Genomic DNA, 15298 nt, shown 5'->3' on the forward strand with positions numbered 1-15298 from the left:
GGGAGGGGGGGGGGAGGGGGGAGGAGGGAGGAGAAGGAGGGGGAGGGAGAGAGAGAGACAGAGAGACAGAGGGTGAGACAGAGAGAGAGAGAGGGAGAGAGAGAGAGGGAGAGACAGATAAAGAGGGGAAGTGATACCCTGACCTACATACGACACACTGACATGTTTACCACAGCTCTGGGCCGACTCCCTCCTCCCCCCTCCCTCCCTCCCCCCCCCCCCTCACCTTGTCACAGTGGTTGACCAATAGAGGAACAGCTCTGGGCCAAGCATTCAATCACCCTCCCTCCCTCCCCCTCCCTCCCCCCTCCCCCCCCCCCCCCTCACCTTGTCACAGTGGTTGACCAGAGGAACAGAGCAGAGTCTGAAGACAGCCAGCGCTCTGATGAGCTCTCCTGAACTCTTCGCTTTGAAGGCCTGGGGGTCCTGGAAGCTCATCTCTGCAGGGAGGGGGTCCGCCCCCCCCGGCCCCGCCCCTGCTGCCCGGACACGCCCTCCGACACCACGGTCCGCGGGGCTGCTGTACCCAGCAGCCTCAGCGACAGGAAGTGATGTAACGATGGCCGAAGCAGAGGTGAGGTCATTGTCGCTGACGGAGGTGTGAGGATCAGCCTTACGTCTGCCACACGCAGAGAGAGAGTGTGATTTTGAACTGTGCGTGCGTGTGTGTGTGTGTGTGTGTGTGTGTTATGCTCCTAGTCACAGTAGTGTCATTTCCTCTGGCCTGTGAAGGCATGGGCTGGCCGCTTGCTCAGCATGTTGTATGTGTACAGTATGTTAAATATAGACACACACACACACACACACACAGCTGTGTGAGATTGAGTTTTCTCTAGCTAATAGAACTGACTGTTCTGAGAACCTGCATGGAATGGAATGAGGAACAGTATCGTCAATCCAATTTCTACCTCCCCTAGCCTCCACCAGCCTCCCCAAGTCTCCACCAGCCTCCCTTAGCCTCCACCAGCCACCCTAGCCTCCACCAGCCTCCCCTAGCCTCCACCAGCCTCCCTTAGCCTCCACCAGCCACCCCTAGTCTCCACCAGCCTCCCCTAGCCTCCACCAGTCCCCCCCCCCCCCCCCCCAAGTCTCCCTAGCCTCCACCAGCCTCCACCAGTCCCCCCCCCCCCCCCCCCCCCCAAGTCTCCCCTAGCCTCCACAGCCTCCCCAAGTCTCCCCTAACCTCCCCAGCCTCCCCTAGCCTCCCCCAGCCTCCCTTAGTCTCCACCAGCCTCCCCTAGCCTCCCCCAGCCTCCCCTAGTCTCCTTTGACTCAAAGGAGTGTTGAGAACAGAAGTACAGATGAACATTGACAGCCTTCGGGACACAGATGGAGTACAACAGCCCCTCCCTACGTAAGCAATGGTCAGCCCCCAAACCCCGGCCCCATCAATCCGCTATTCCACCTTGGCTGCCCGCCTGGCACCGCCGCCTCTACGTGGATGCAGCAGCCGCGCTACTTGGTCACGGCTTTTCACTGTCCTGGCGCCCCGCTGGTGGGAGGAGCTTCCCACTGCTGGTATGACTACACTACCAATCTTCCACTGTAGATCGAAGACCCATCTCAGGCTACATCTTAACGGTCCCTCCTAAAGACCTCTTCACCCCCACTACCCCCTCTGTACTAACCCTAACCCTAGAGACCTCTTCACCCCCACTACCCCCCTGTACTAACCCTAACCCTAGAGACCTCTTCACCCCCACTACCCCCCTGTACTAACCCTAACCCTAGAGACCTCTTCACCCCCACTACCCCCCTGTACTAACCCTAACCCTAGAGACCTCTTCACCCCCACTACCCCCCTGTACTAACCCTAACCCTAGAGACCTCTTCACCCCCACTACCCCCCTGTACAAGATGTTCTACTGTAAATAAAAAATAAATAATAATCATCCTTCCTTCTTCTAGCATTGTGACTGCCTATGGCCCTAACCCCTAACCCCTAACCCTGGTCCTGGCATAGATTTGTTTTTCTTATGATGACTGATGGATAGATGATTCACCTACTTTAGACAAATGTAGTTGTTGTAAGTCGCTTTGGATAAAGGCGTCTGCTAAATGAAAAAAATGTAAATGTAAGATGGACATTAACAGCCTTCAGACACAGATCGAGCACCTACACCAAGCTTCCCAGAGCAGATTCAGTAGGACCACGTCTACATGTTCATGTGGAAACCATTTACCACTGAAGTCAACAACATTGGAAATAATCATACATCTAAATGTTGTTATTAATTACTCCAAAAAAACATTCATCCCTGAGCAGACAGAGAGGTATAGGAGTTCTTACCGTGTAAGCAAGCTGCAACGTCAACATCTGACTGACAACCAAACCTTGACGACGATGGAGGATCTTGTGTGTTTTTTGGGTTACCAGGTGGTTAATGTGTGACTTGGAACAGAAGTTTTGAACAAACACCCAGTTGACCCTGACCAGCTGACACACATCCAGTCACGTCTGCTAGCGTCTCCCCCCACACACTCCCACCCCCCCCCACACACTCCCACCCCCCCCCACACACACTCCCACCGCCCCCCACACACTCCCACACACACTCCCACCGCCCCCCACACACTCCCACACACACTCCCACCCCCCCCCACACACTCCCACCCCCCCCCACACACACTCCCACCGCCCCCCACACACACTCCCACCGTCCCCCACACACTCCCACCGCCCCCCACACACACTCCCACCGTCCCCCACACACTCCCACCGCCCCCCACACACTCCCACACACACTCCCACCGTCCCCCACACACTCCCACCGCCCCCCACACACACTCCCACACACACTCCCACCGTCCCCCACACACTCCCACCGCCCCCCACACACACTCCCACACACACTCCCACCGTCCCCCACACACTCCCACCGTCCCCACACACACTCCCACCGTCCCCCCCCACACACTCCCACCGTCCCCACACACACTCCCACCGTCCCCCCCCCACACACTCCCACCGTCCCCACACACACTCCCACTGTCCCCACACACACTCCCACCGTCCCCCCCCACACACTCCCACCGTCCCCACACACACTCCCACTGTCCCCACACACACTCCCACCGCCCCCCCCCACACACTCCCACCGTCCCCCCCCCCACACTCCCACTGTCCCCACACACACTCCCACTGTCCCCACACACACTCCCACCATCCCCCACACACTCCCACCGCCCCCCACACGGAGGTCTGAGGCAGGGCTACCTCATTAGGAGAGCCTGATTCCAAACCACCTGCACTACTTTACATTTGAAGTCATTGTGACGTCAACATAAAGGCTGTTTGGTGTCTGTTGCTCTTCAACAACCTTCTGCTTCCTATTTCTGTTTGGCTGAGCACCATGTTTCTACCTGTGTGTGTGTTCCAGTGGGAGGGACCCCAGGTAAAGTCCTGGGTGGGTTAGGGTTAGGGGTGTGTGTGTGTGTGTGTTCCAGTGGGAGGGACCCCAGGTAAAGTCCTGGGTGGGTTAGGGTTAGGGTTAGAGGTGTGTGTGTGTGTGTGTGTGTTCCAGTGGGAGGGACCCCAGGTAAAGTCCTGGGTGGGTTAGGGTTAGGGGTGTGTGTGTGGTGTGTGTGTGTGTGTGTGTGTGTTCCAGTGGGAGGGACCCCAGGTAAAGTCCTGGGTGGGTTAGGGTTAGGGTTAGAGGTGTGTGTGTGGTGTGTGTGTGTGTGTTCCAGCGGGAGGGACCCCAGGTAAAGTCCTGGGTGGGTTAGGGGTGTGTGTGTGGTGTGTGTGTGTGTGTTCCAGTGGGAGGGACCCCAGGTAAAGTCCTGGGTGGGTTAGGGTTAGGGTTAGAGGTGTGTGTGTGGTGTGTGTGTTCCAGTGGGAGGGACCCCAGGTAAAGTCCTGGGTGGGTTAGGGTTAGGGTTAGAGGTGTGTGTGTGTGTGTGTTCCAGTGGGAGGGACCCCAGGTAAAGTCCTGGGTGGGTTAGGGTTAGAGGTGTGTGTGTGTGTGTGTGTTCCAGTGGGAGGGACCCCAGGTAAAGTCCTGGGTGGGTTAGGGTTAGAGGTGTGTGTGTGTGTGTGTTCCAGTGGGAGGGACCCCAGGTAAAGTCCTGGGTGGGTTAGGGTTAGAGGTGTGTGTGTGTGTGTGTTCCAGTGGGAGGGACCCCAGGTAAAGTCCTGGGTGGGTTAGGGTTAGAGGTGTGTGTGTGTGTGTGTGTTCCAGTGGGAGGGACCCCAGGTAAAGTCCTGGGTGGGTTAGGGTTAGGGTTAGAGGTGTGTGTGTGGTGTGTGTGTTCCAGTGGGAGGGACCCCAGGTAAAGTCCTGGGTGGGAGATGCTGAGACCAAAACAGATGCTGGACTGACCCAGAAACAGCAGAGAGTTCAACAGGTGTTTACAGATAGTAGTGGTGTGTGTGTATGTGGTGTGTGTGTGTGTGTGTGTATGTGTGTCAGGTACAGGACTTTGCCCCAAAGTGGACCAAGCTAACTGGCCAGAGGAAAAATTAACTCTAGACTGGCTTGAACCTGCAACAGCACAGTTAGACCACAGACTGGCCTGACTGAACTCTGTTACACACAAACACTTCAACTAACTCCTGAGCCTTACGTATAGTACACACACACATCCGTTACACTGTACATCAATTAAGCAGTGTTGTCTGGGTTGCCGTGGAGCAGCAGAGAGGATAAATCAGCCAGGAGGGCGTCTGCTTTATCGGAAAAAAAAACGGGATTTCAGGATTCACTTAGTGAGAGACGGCTGCTTCTTCTTTCTCTCTAATAACATCATCAGGAAAGAGAGAGGAATCATGTTGACAGATGTGAAGGACGTCTGAAAGAAGGCGACACAGGCTGGACTCGTTAATTCAATAATGTTTATTTTAAAAGGTTACAGCTGACAGAGACGTCTCCCGCCCTCCTGACGAGGTGTGGCTGACACGGCTATAGGAGGTCAGAGGTCAGGAGAGGAGGCGGCGCTGCAGCCATTCACGTCGAGGCCGCAGAACAGATGAGCGCTGGACGATGGTGGAGGTCAAAGGTCAGGTGATGATGTAACCTAGGATCTGGTTCTGGAATGAAGACTAGTGGGCGGAGCCAGAGGAGCAAGACCAGGATGAAGTTTAATAGTTCCCCTGGTAACCGCCACCCCCGTGGTAGCCGCCTCCCCCTCCCTGGTAGCCGCCGCCCCCTTGGTTCTGGTTTCTGTAGCCGCCCCGGTAGCCTCCACCTCCTTGGTAGCCCCCACCTCCTTGGTAGCCGCCGCCCCCTTGGTAGCCGCCGCCCCCTTGGTAGCCACCGCCCCCCCTGTTGCCCTGGTAACCACCCCTCTGGTTGTCTGGAGAGAGAGAGAGAGGAGGAGGGAGAGAGAGGGAGGAGGAGGGAGGGGGGGAGGGAGGGAGGAGGAGGGAGGAGGGAGGGAGAGAGGGAGGAGGGAGGGAGGAGGAGGGAGGGAGAGAGGGAGGAGGAGGGAGGGAGAGAGGGAGATTTCGAAGTTCAACAAGAGTTTCCAGCGACGTGTGTCCGGAGCAACTTACAGACTGTGGCTTCAAAGCGAGAGCCACAGTTTGACGCTTCATTGACCTGAACTCCCCAGTTTTAGAACGTCTCCTGAGACTCATCTGGTCAAACGTCCGGTACAGACGGAGGAGCTGCAGTCCTGTTCACAGCTTGCTATAGCCACCTAGCGTTGTAGCTAGCTGGATCACTCAGCTAACGCTAGCAACCCTTTCGGGTGGTTTCTGAGGGAGTTTTGGCGAACTGGGGACGTCATTTCAGTCACCATGTTCTACAGCTGCGTCCCAACGGGGTCAAACTGGGCAGTTTGTCTCCACTTCACAAGACAATTTAAGAAATTGATTAGAGGAATAATGAAATTTGATGAATCTTACCCCGCTGGTACCCGCCTCTGCTCTGCTGGTACCCTCCTCCTCTCTGGCCGTCTGAAACCACCAAGACAAAACACCTCAGACACACACACACAAAAAAACCACCTCAGACACACACACACACACACACACACACACACACACACACACACACACAAAACACCTCAGACACACACACACAACGCATTCCTGACCGTACAAACAACTTTGTTTCACAGATTCACACTCACAAACTAAAAGGCAACAAGCGCGCACACACACACACACACACCAATCAATTGTTTGTTACCTCGTTGGTACCCTCCTCTGTTTGATTGGTACCCGCCTCCTCTCCCTTCTGAAACCACAACGTAAAAATAGTTTAGACACACACACACACACACACACACACACACACACACACACACACACACACACACACACACACACACACACACGTACCTCTGTTATAGCCCTTGTTCTGTTGGTAGCCACCTTTTTGATCTGGAAGAGGACACATAGTCAGACACATACATACACACACACGCACATATATATATATATATATATATATATAAATAATCTCCTAGAGACAGTCATGTACATCTGAACCTGGCTCCACAGTCTGCTGCCCCCTACTGGTGAAATAGTACCTTTAAAACACCACAGTGTCTATCCTACGAAGTTGTTGACGTAGCCTTTCCCCTCCACCCCGTTACAGCTCAGTGTGCTAGGCTAGGCTAGGCAGCGTGCGTCTCACCTCTGTTGAAGTAGCCTCCGTAGACGCCCTGTTTGAGGTCGAACACGCGCTCGTTGTTCTCCACCAGGCCGCCCAGCTTCTCCGCCAGCTGCAGGGCCATGTTCTGCAGGGAGGTGGGCTCTGTACGGTGCATCACTACCGTCTGGGTGGGCTGGTCCAGGGACGCCTGGGGGGCACGCACACACACACACACACACACACACAGGACAGGGTAATCTATTAGACAGCCGTAATAAACACACACACACACACACAGCTGTATGAGTATGTTACCATGAGTTCTTCGTTGATGATCATCTTGCTGATGATGCTGTGGACTGTAGGGATCTCCAGCTCAAACATCTCTGACAGGGTGGTCATACTGGGGGGGGGCAGAGAGGGGGGGGATATGCGCATTAAATAGTGACCATTTCTAAGTCATTCACACAAACAGTATTGTGGTTTTAGTTAATACACAGGAGGGCATCATGAGGTGTGTGTGTGTGTTTTTACCTGATGGAGTCGTACACACTGCTGTAGGTGAACAGGTAAGTCCTCAGAGATTCCTCCTGGATCTTCCTGTTAAAACAGCAACAACATGGTAACATGGAGAGAGGGAGGTAGGGGGGAGGGAGAGTGTGTGTGTGTGGTGTGTGTGAGCTGACCTGACGAGCATCTCTCTGACCACCATGGTCTCAGGGAACAGGTCCCAGACTTTGCTGTTCATCTTCTCGTTGATGATGAAGGAGTGGCAGGTCCTCCAGTCTCCCATCTTCATGGCCTTACTGGCTGCTACCACATGTTCACGCATGCTCTCCGGAGGGCCTGGGGGGGGGGGGGACAAGACCATGAAAAGGCTCAGTTTATCCATCTAGGTGAGGGGAGGCTGGTGGAGGTAGAAATCAGAGGACAGGCTCATTGTAATGCACATGTTTGATACCATTCCTCATCCTCATGGTATCAAACATGTGCATTACAATAAGCCCGTCCTCCGATTTCTACCTCCACCAGCCTCCCCTGGTCAAGTGTTGGACATGTAAGACATTCTTATCCACCCACAACGTCTCTACAGGACGTTATCTAACAGGTACCGCTGCTTCTGTCCGCTCTGGACCAACCCTAGTCTTCATAGTGTCTTCAGAAGGGGCTGTCTCTGATTGGCTACCTACCCAGAAGGGGCTGTCTCTGATTGGCTACCTACCCAGAAGGGGCTCTGATTGACTACCTACCCAGAAGGGGCTGTCTCTGATTGGCTACATACCCAGAAGGGGCTGTCTCTGATTGGCTACATACCCAGAAGGGGCTGTCTCTGATTGGCTACCTACACAGAAGGGGCTGTCTCTGATTGGCTACCTACCCAGAAGGGGCTGTCTCTCCCCGACCCTCAGCTGGTGGTGGAACTGTTTGCTGATCATGCGCCTGCGGGCGTCAAACTCATGGGCGGCCATGTAGGGGATCTCCAACAACATGGCCGACACCAGGTACACACACTCCAGCAGCTCCAGGTTAATGTGCATATGGAACGGCACCTAACACACACACACACACACGGCTCAGTAACGTTATAATGCTATAATGTGTGTACGCATCGATGTGTGTGTGTGTGTCCTCCAGACCTGCCGTCTCTTCTCAATCTTCTCCTGCTCTGCGTTCCTCTCCTGCATGTTCCTCATCAGCAGGCCCTGCCCCAGCAGCTCCTTGGCCCGCCCGCTGCTCTGGATGTCCAGCAGGGCGTTGTGGGCGTCCTTGATCATCCCCTGACGGAACGCACAGATGCCCAGCTGCACCATGGTCCGGTTATACAGGATCTACAGGGGGGGAGGGGGGGGTTAGAGAGGGGGTGTGGATGGGTGTGTGTGTGTGTAGAGGGGTGTGTGTGTGTGAGTGTGTACCTGGACAGGCGGGTCAGCGTGCTGGATGTTGTCCTGCAGGTGGCTCATGAGCATCAGGTCGCGGGCCTGGTACCAGCGGGAGTGGAGGGCATGGTGATAGATGTGGCACAGGATGGCGCAGGTTCTGATCCGGTCCGTCCGGTCCTTGGCGTAGATGAACTTACACAGACGGTCCATGATCAGAGCACTGTCCTCCCCCTCACTCTCCTCCTGGTCCTGCTCCGACTGGGGGGGGGGGGGGGGGAGACAAGCGGAGAAATGAGATACTACATTAGATACTATAGAGTCTCCATCCAGTGGAAGGAACATTACACTGAACCTCCAAACTGTTGTGGAGCCAAGATGGAGATGGACAGTTTCCTCCCCCCTGCCTCACCTTGGTCTCCCCCTGCAGGCCCAGGGCGCGGCGGTGGGCTTTGTAGTCAAACTTGTAGTAGGTGTGCATGATCCTCCTCAGGTAGACGCGACACACCTCCTCCGTGGAACCCTTGGTCTCCAGGTAACCCAGGAGACGGTCCACGATCCCACACACACGACCCTCATCCTTCAGGTTGTCCACATACTCTGGGGGGGGGGGGAGAAAGATTGGCTCACCTTGGGAGTGGGGGTCTGTGTTCTGCTACATGATTGGCTCACCTTGGGAGTGGGGGTCTGTGTTCTGCTACATGATTGGCTCACCTTGGGAGTGGGGGTCTGTGTTCTGCATTATCTTGGTGAACTCCTCGTCCATCCTCTCCACCAGGGTCAGGATACAGCCTCGCACACGGAATGGCTGGGGGAGGGAGGGGGGAGTTAGTTATGACTAGTATTGCACCAGATGATAGGAGATACTTCTGTAAGTCAGTATGAAATGTGAGCCTTCCAAGTCATTATAAATATATCAAATGTTCAATAAAGGCATTTCAACATGTCCAACCAGGCTAGCTGCTTCACTCCCTGGTCTGAGACGGTTAGGGTTATCTACCTGGTCTGAGATGGTTAGGGTTATCTACCTGGTCTGAGATGGTTAGGGTTATCTACCTGGTCTGAGATGGTTAGGGTTAGGATCAGGGTTAGGTACCTGGTCTGAGATGGTTAGGGTTAGGGTCAGGGTTAGGTACCTGGTCTGAGATGGTTAGGGTCAGGGTTAGGTACCTGGTCTGAGATGGTCAGGGTTAGGGTAGGGGTTAGGGTTAGGTACCTGGTCTGAGATGGTCAGGGTTAGGTACCTGGTCTGAGATGGTCAGGGTTAGGGTTAGGTACCTGGTCTGAGATGGTTAGGGTTAGGGTCAGGGTTACGTACCTAGTCTGAGATGGTCAGGGTCAGGTACCTGGTCTGAGATGGTCATGGTCAGGGTTAGGTACCTGGTCTGAGATGGTCAGGGTTAGGTACCAGATCTGAGATGGTCAGGGTCAGGGTTAGGTACCTGGTCTGAGATGGTTAGGGTCAGGGTTAGGGTCAAGGTCAGGTACCTGGTCTGAGATGGTCAGGGTCAGGTACCTGGTCTGAGATGGTCAGGGTCAGGGTTAGGTACCTGGTCTGAGATGGTCAGGGTTAGGGTTAGGGTTAGGTACCTGGTCTGAGATAGTCAGGGTTAGGTACCTGGTCTGAGATGGTCAGGGTTAGGGTTAGGGTCAGGGTTAGGTACCTGGTCTGAGATGGTTAGGGTTAGGGTCAGGGTTAGGTACCTGGACTGAGATGGTCAGGGTTAGGTACCTGGACTGAGATGGTCAGGGTTAGGTACCTGGTCTGAGATGGTCAGGGTTAGGATCAGGGTTAGGTACCTGGTCTGAGATGGTCAGGGTTAGGGTTAGGGTCAGGGTTAGGTACCTGGTCTGAGATGGTCAGGGTTAGGTACCTGGTCTGAGATGGTCAGGGTTAGGGTTAGGTACCTGGTCTGAGATGGTTAGGGTTAGGTACCTGGTCTGAGATGGTTAGGGTTAGGTACCTGGTCTGAGATGGTCAGGGTTAAGGGTAGGTACCTGGTCTGAGATGGTCAGGTTCTCACTGTCCTCAGCGATGTTCTCTCCTATAAAGATGTTGTTGTTGTTGTCGAACAGGATGTCCAGCAGCTCATCTATGCACTCCAAACACTTCTTCCACATGTCCGCCTGAGGAGACACACGCACCACACACACACACACACACACACACACACCACGTTAACATGCTGTCTAAGAGAGAGAGAGACCGAGAGAGAGGCAGATGGAGAGAGAGAGAGACCGAGAGAGAGGCAGATGGAGAGAGAGAGAGAGAGAGACCGAGAGAGAGGCAGATGGAGAGAGAGAGAAAGACAGAGAGAGACACACACCTTCATGAAGGCGGCCAGGTTGGGGTTGTAGTCGTAGAGGGAGGCGATGATGTTGAACTTGATCTTGACCAGGATGCCCTCCCCCAGGTTGTTCTCGTTGGAGATGCCCGCCAGGGCGTGGAGCAGCTCGATCTGGGCCGCCCGGTCTGTGCCCTTCTTCCCGCGGGCCTGCAGGATCTCATTCAGCTTCTTCACCACCACGGCTGTGTTGATCTCCGTCCCCTTGGCAAACATCTGGGGAGACACCACATGGAGTCATACTGCAACACACACACACACACACACACACACACACACACACACACACACACACACACACACGTCATTGTTGTGGTGCTCACCTTAACCAGTGGAACTCCTCCCTTGACCTTCTCCCATCCTCCCTCTCCATCCTCCACTCCAGCCTCCTCCTCAGCCTCCTCCTCCAGCCTCTCCTTATTCTTGTGTCTCCTCTTCCTCTCCTCCTTCTTCTTCTCACTGGTGTGGCGCTCGCCCTCCTGGGTCCTGGGGGGGGCATGGCATTTAGAATGCATTTCAGTTCAGTCTCAAGAGAGAGAGGGAGGAGGTAGAGGAGGTGGAGAGATGATAGATAGGGAAGAGATAGAGAAACAGGGGGAAGAGGAGAGGAGGAGAGGTAGAGGTGGAAGAGGAGAGGGTAGAGAGGAGGAAGAGGAGAGGTAGAGAGGAGGAGGGACAGACTCACTTCTTGAGGAAGACCTGGGCCAGTGAGGCGCTCTTGCCCTCTTCATCATCACTCTCACTGCCGCTGTCCACCGTGTCTGAGCCCCAGTCTTCATCATCCTCATTGGACGAGCTGGACGACTCTTCATCCTGAGAGACAACAGGGTTGCTGCATGTTAGACTAGGGTTGACCTCTCTCTCTCACACACACACACACGACTATGTTCAAGTACAAGAGTTGGCTTTGCATCAGGGGAGACTGGAGGAGGTCAAGAGGAATGGTATCAACCTCCTGAGAGAGACTGGAGGAGGTCAAGAGGAATGGTATCAACCTCCTGAGAGAGACTGTATTTCAGAGACTGACCTGGATAAAAGCTTAACTCAAATGAAACCATGTGTGTTTGATGCCGTTCCTCCATCCATACATCACAACGACCTCCCACTTCTACCTCCACCCGCCTGTGGCGGCTACTATTGGCTGAGGTAATGTCCTCGTCACTGCTGATAGGCTGAAGCTAGAGGTGGTTAACCAAGCCACGCCCCCTGACATACCGAGCCCTTCTTCAGGAACTTGCTGGCATCGGGGGGTGGGGCCTCAGCCGGCTTCTTCTTCAGGAAGGCCTTGGCGGACACGCCATCCTCGCCATCCTCCCCCTCGCTGTCCGACGACGAGCCTACAACCAATCACAGACAGGCAGCTCTCAGAAGACCAATCACAAGCTATGGGCTCTGAGTACTAATAACTGTTGTGATCATAGACAAGATAGCATGTGTGTGTGTGTGTGTTTGTTGTGTGGGTTGTGTGTGTGGTTGTTGTGTGTGTGTGTATGGTTGTTGTGTTGGTTGAGTGTGTGGTTGTTGTGTGTGTGTGTGTGTGTGTGTGATTGATGTGTGTGCGTAGTTGTTGTGTGGGTTGTGTGTGTGTTGGGGGGGGGGGGGGGGGGGGGGGGGGGGGGTGGTCATATACATCAGGCCAATGGTTGCTCTTCAAGGGAACATCAGCTCACCAGAATCACCTTCCTCCTTCTCCTCCTCTTCATCAGCGGACTGCTCTGGGTTCTGAGAGAGAGACAGAGAGAGAGAAGGAGAGAGAGAGAGAGAGAGAGAGAGCATGAATAAGAACCGGGCCCCCAGCCAGACAGTGTGGCGTCTCTGTGAGGGTGAGTGTTGTCATGGCGACGTGGTCTGACCTCTCTGTACTGGGCGATGTGGGTCTCATAGTGGCGGTTGTACTTGCGGATCTTCTGACGCAGCGTGCTCAGAGCCTTGGCGTTGTTCTTGTTCATCTTCTTCTTGCCCTCTTTGTCCTCCCAGATCTGCACGACAACACAGCTCTATCACCCTGTCCTCCATGGTACAGCATCTCAGACAGGGCTTACATCCCCACACACACACGTCTCAGACAGGGCTTACATCCCCACACACACACACACACACGTCTCAGACAGGGCTTACATCCCCACACACATGTACAAGTGTGCATATAAGACCCTATCTGAGATGTTTCAGCCCTGCAGTGTCTAACTCACTCACTGCCAAAGAATTCCAGAACACTACATTTACCTAGCAACAACACTTTGATTGGCTACAAAATTAATCATCATTTATGCATTGTTGGTAAATAAAGCCCCCTTGGGTGGTAAAGAGTGACCCCAGCAGACTGGCCTGGTTGAGGTAGTCCTCCAGGTCGGCCAGGAGGCGGATGTAGAAGGAGGGGACGCCCTCCTTGTCCACTATGGTCTTGCTCTTCAGGAAAGCTCGGCACAGCTGCTCAAACTCCTCCAGACACTTTGACATGTCTCTGATCTTCATGGCGTTACGGATCGTCTTGATCAGGTTGGTCAGCTCCTCGAACCTGGGACAGCCGTGAGACAGACTGGTGTTAATCTGGGTCTGGTGGAGGGCCGTGTGTGAGACAGGCTGGTGTTAATCTGGGTCTGGTGGGGGGCCGTGTGTGAGACAGGCTGGTGTTAATCTGGGTCTGGTGTTAATCTGGGTCTGGTGTTAATCTGGGTCTGTTGGAGGGCCGTGTGTGAGACAGACTGGTGTTAATCTGGGTCTGGTGGAGGGCCGTGTGTGAGACAGGCTGGTGTTAATCTGGGTCTGGTGGAGGGCCGTGTGAGAGACAGGCTGGTGTTAATCTGGGTCTGGTGGAGGGCCGTGTGAGAGACAGGCTGGTGTTAATCTGGGTCTGGTGGAGGGCCGTGTGTGAGACAGACTGGTGTTAATCTGGGTCTGGTGGAGGGCCGTGTGTGAGACAGACTGGTGTTAATCTGGGTCTGGTGTTAATCTGGGTCTGGTGGAGGGCCGTGTGTGAGACAGACTGGTGTTAATCTGGGTCTGGTGTTAATCTGGGTCTGGTGTTAATCTGGGTCTGGTGTTAATCTGGGTCTGGTGGAGGGCCGTGTATGAGTCACCTCTTGTCTTTGGCACTGCGCACCACTCTCTTGGTGTCCTCCTCATCATCACTCAGCAGCAAAGCCCTGGGGAACACACAGACATGAGGTATGGAGCAACACACAGGTGGACAGGGCTGCAGATATAACATGTGTTATATAACAACTGTAAACACAAAATAAATACAGTTCCATTGCAACAATAACAATCAATAGTGTTGTAGAGAACAGGGTACTGACTGCTTGCTGAAGGTGGTCCCAGGGGCTTTAGGGGTGAGCTCGTCCGCTGAGGAAGACTCCTCCGACTCGCTGTCGGACCCCGTGGCGAAGAAACGCGACATGACTGAAGAGATGCGTCAATCTGGAGGTGAGGGAGAGCACTGGAGTCAGGTACACGAACCATCACATCGAGCAACAGGAGATGTCTCTAGATCTTCACTACCCCAAAGATTGTATTTATTAACAGTTCTATCCAGACTGTCTTCAACCCTTAATGTTCAACTTTGAGCATCGTGACTGGCGGAGGAGCTTCCCGGACGCACCACGCTGCTTTCACACTGCTGCATCATCACAAGCCGCCTCGTTTCAACAGTCAGACGGGCAACAAAACCCTCATCTAGTCACTCACCAGTAACAACAATAAGCCGAGTCTGATGTGGAGACAGTAAGTCACCGTCTCCCCGGCCAGCCGGGTGTAACCTCCCCACCCTCCCCGGAGCCTCGGCTCCTCCGCCGGCTAACGTCGGCGAGCCGACACGGTGACACCGTCCTGGCGGGCCGCTGGCTAACTAACGGTATCTTACTCAACATACATTTCACGCAAATTAAAGAGCTAAGTGGCGAGTTATTCCCATGATCGCATTGACTTGAGAATAACATTGGAATCCAGTTTCATGGCTCGCAGCGGTAAGAAGCGCTGTTTCCGTCCAGACCAGCAGGCTAACGGCTAACGGCTAGCGGCGCTACGAGCAGGCCTCAGCAGCACGCCGAGGGACGGGACGACTTCACCCGCCAATACCACCGCTATAAACACACACAACTGACGAGGAACTACGGACAACTCACCTATGTCCTGGTGAAAGTCGTCCTGTGGTGTGTCAGTTCGCTTTGGGATGCTGTAGAATCCAGTTTTGCAGTTCGGTGAAGGCGGCTGACGGCGTGCAGAGCCTCGAACGGCGGTGGCGTCTGGAAAGGAAGTGAGGCCGGAAGTCGTCGGTGATGGCGGTCCGGACAGAGACACAACACAGAGCTCTACAACACCGGGATGGTCAGGAGGAGGACAGAGCTCTACAACACCAGGATGGTCAGGAGGAGGACAGAGCTCTACAACACCAGGATGGTCAGGAGGAGGACAGAGCTCTACAACACCAGGATGGTCAGGAGGAGGACAGAGCTCTACAACACCAGGATGGTCAGGAGGAGGACAGAGCTCTACAACACCAGGATGGTCAGGAGGAGGACAGAGCTCTACAACA

At 54.5% G+C, this 15298-nt stretch overlaps 2 protein-coding genes across 2 annotated transcripts in view; one reads left to right on the top strand and one right to left on the bottom strand.

Moving 5' to 3' along the window:
• The window catches only part of nif3l1 (NIF3 NGG1 interacting factor 3-like 1), a gene marked incomplete at its 3' end in the record, with an annotated part of 6901 nt that extends 6297 nt beyond the window's left edge, over positions 1–604 (top strand). The window contains exon 6 of the mRNA XM_083687554.1: positions 338–604. Coding sequence (XP_083543680.1) covers positions 338–604 — 267 coding nt within the window. The remainder of the gene's footprint in view (positions 1–337) is intronic.
• Positions 605–4820: 4216 nt separating this feature from the next.
• Positions 4821–15020, bottom strand: eif3c (eukaryotic translation initiation factor 3, subunit C). The gene is made up of 24 exons (XM_083687286.1): positions 14889–15020; positions 14064–14184; positions 13845–13910; positions 13093–13282; positions 12618–12743; positions 12435–12486; positions 11980–12101; positions 11450–11577; positions 11088–11250; positions 10747–10980; positions 10418–10546; positions 9134–9227; positions 8832–9019; positions 8456–8680; positions 8180–8371; positions 7921–8092; positions 7229–7388; positions 7077–7142; positions 6858–6945; positions 6585–6750; positions 6287–6328; positions 6135–6182; positions 5849–5899; positions 4821–5295 (listed from the first exon to the last, which is right to left on the bottom strand). Exons 2-24 carry the CDS (start codon positions 14162–14164, stop codon positions 5081–5083), a joined length of 3018 nt encoding a protein of 1005 aa, XP_083543412.1. The 5' UTR covers positions 14165–14184; positions 14889–15020; the 3' UTR covers positions 4821–5080.
• Positions 15021–15298: the final 278 nt, after the last annotated feature.

This window comes from Argentina silus (assembly GCF_951799395.1).
Source record: "Argentina silus genome assembly, chromosome: 16".
NCBI classification, from domain to species: domain Eukaryota; kingdom Metazoa; phylum Chordata; class Actinopteri; order Argentiniformes; family Argentinidae; genus Argentina; species Argentina silus.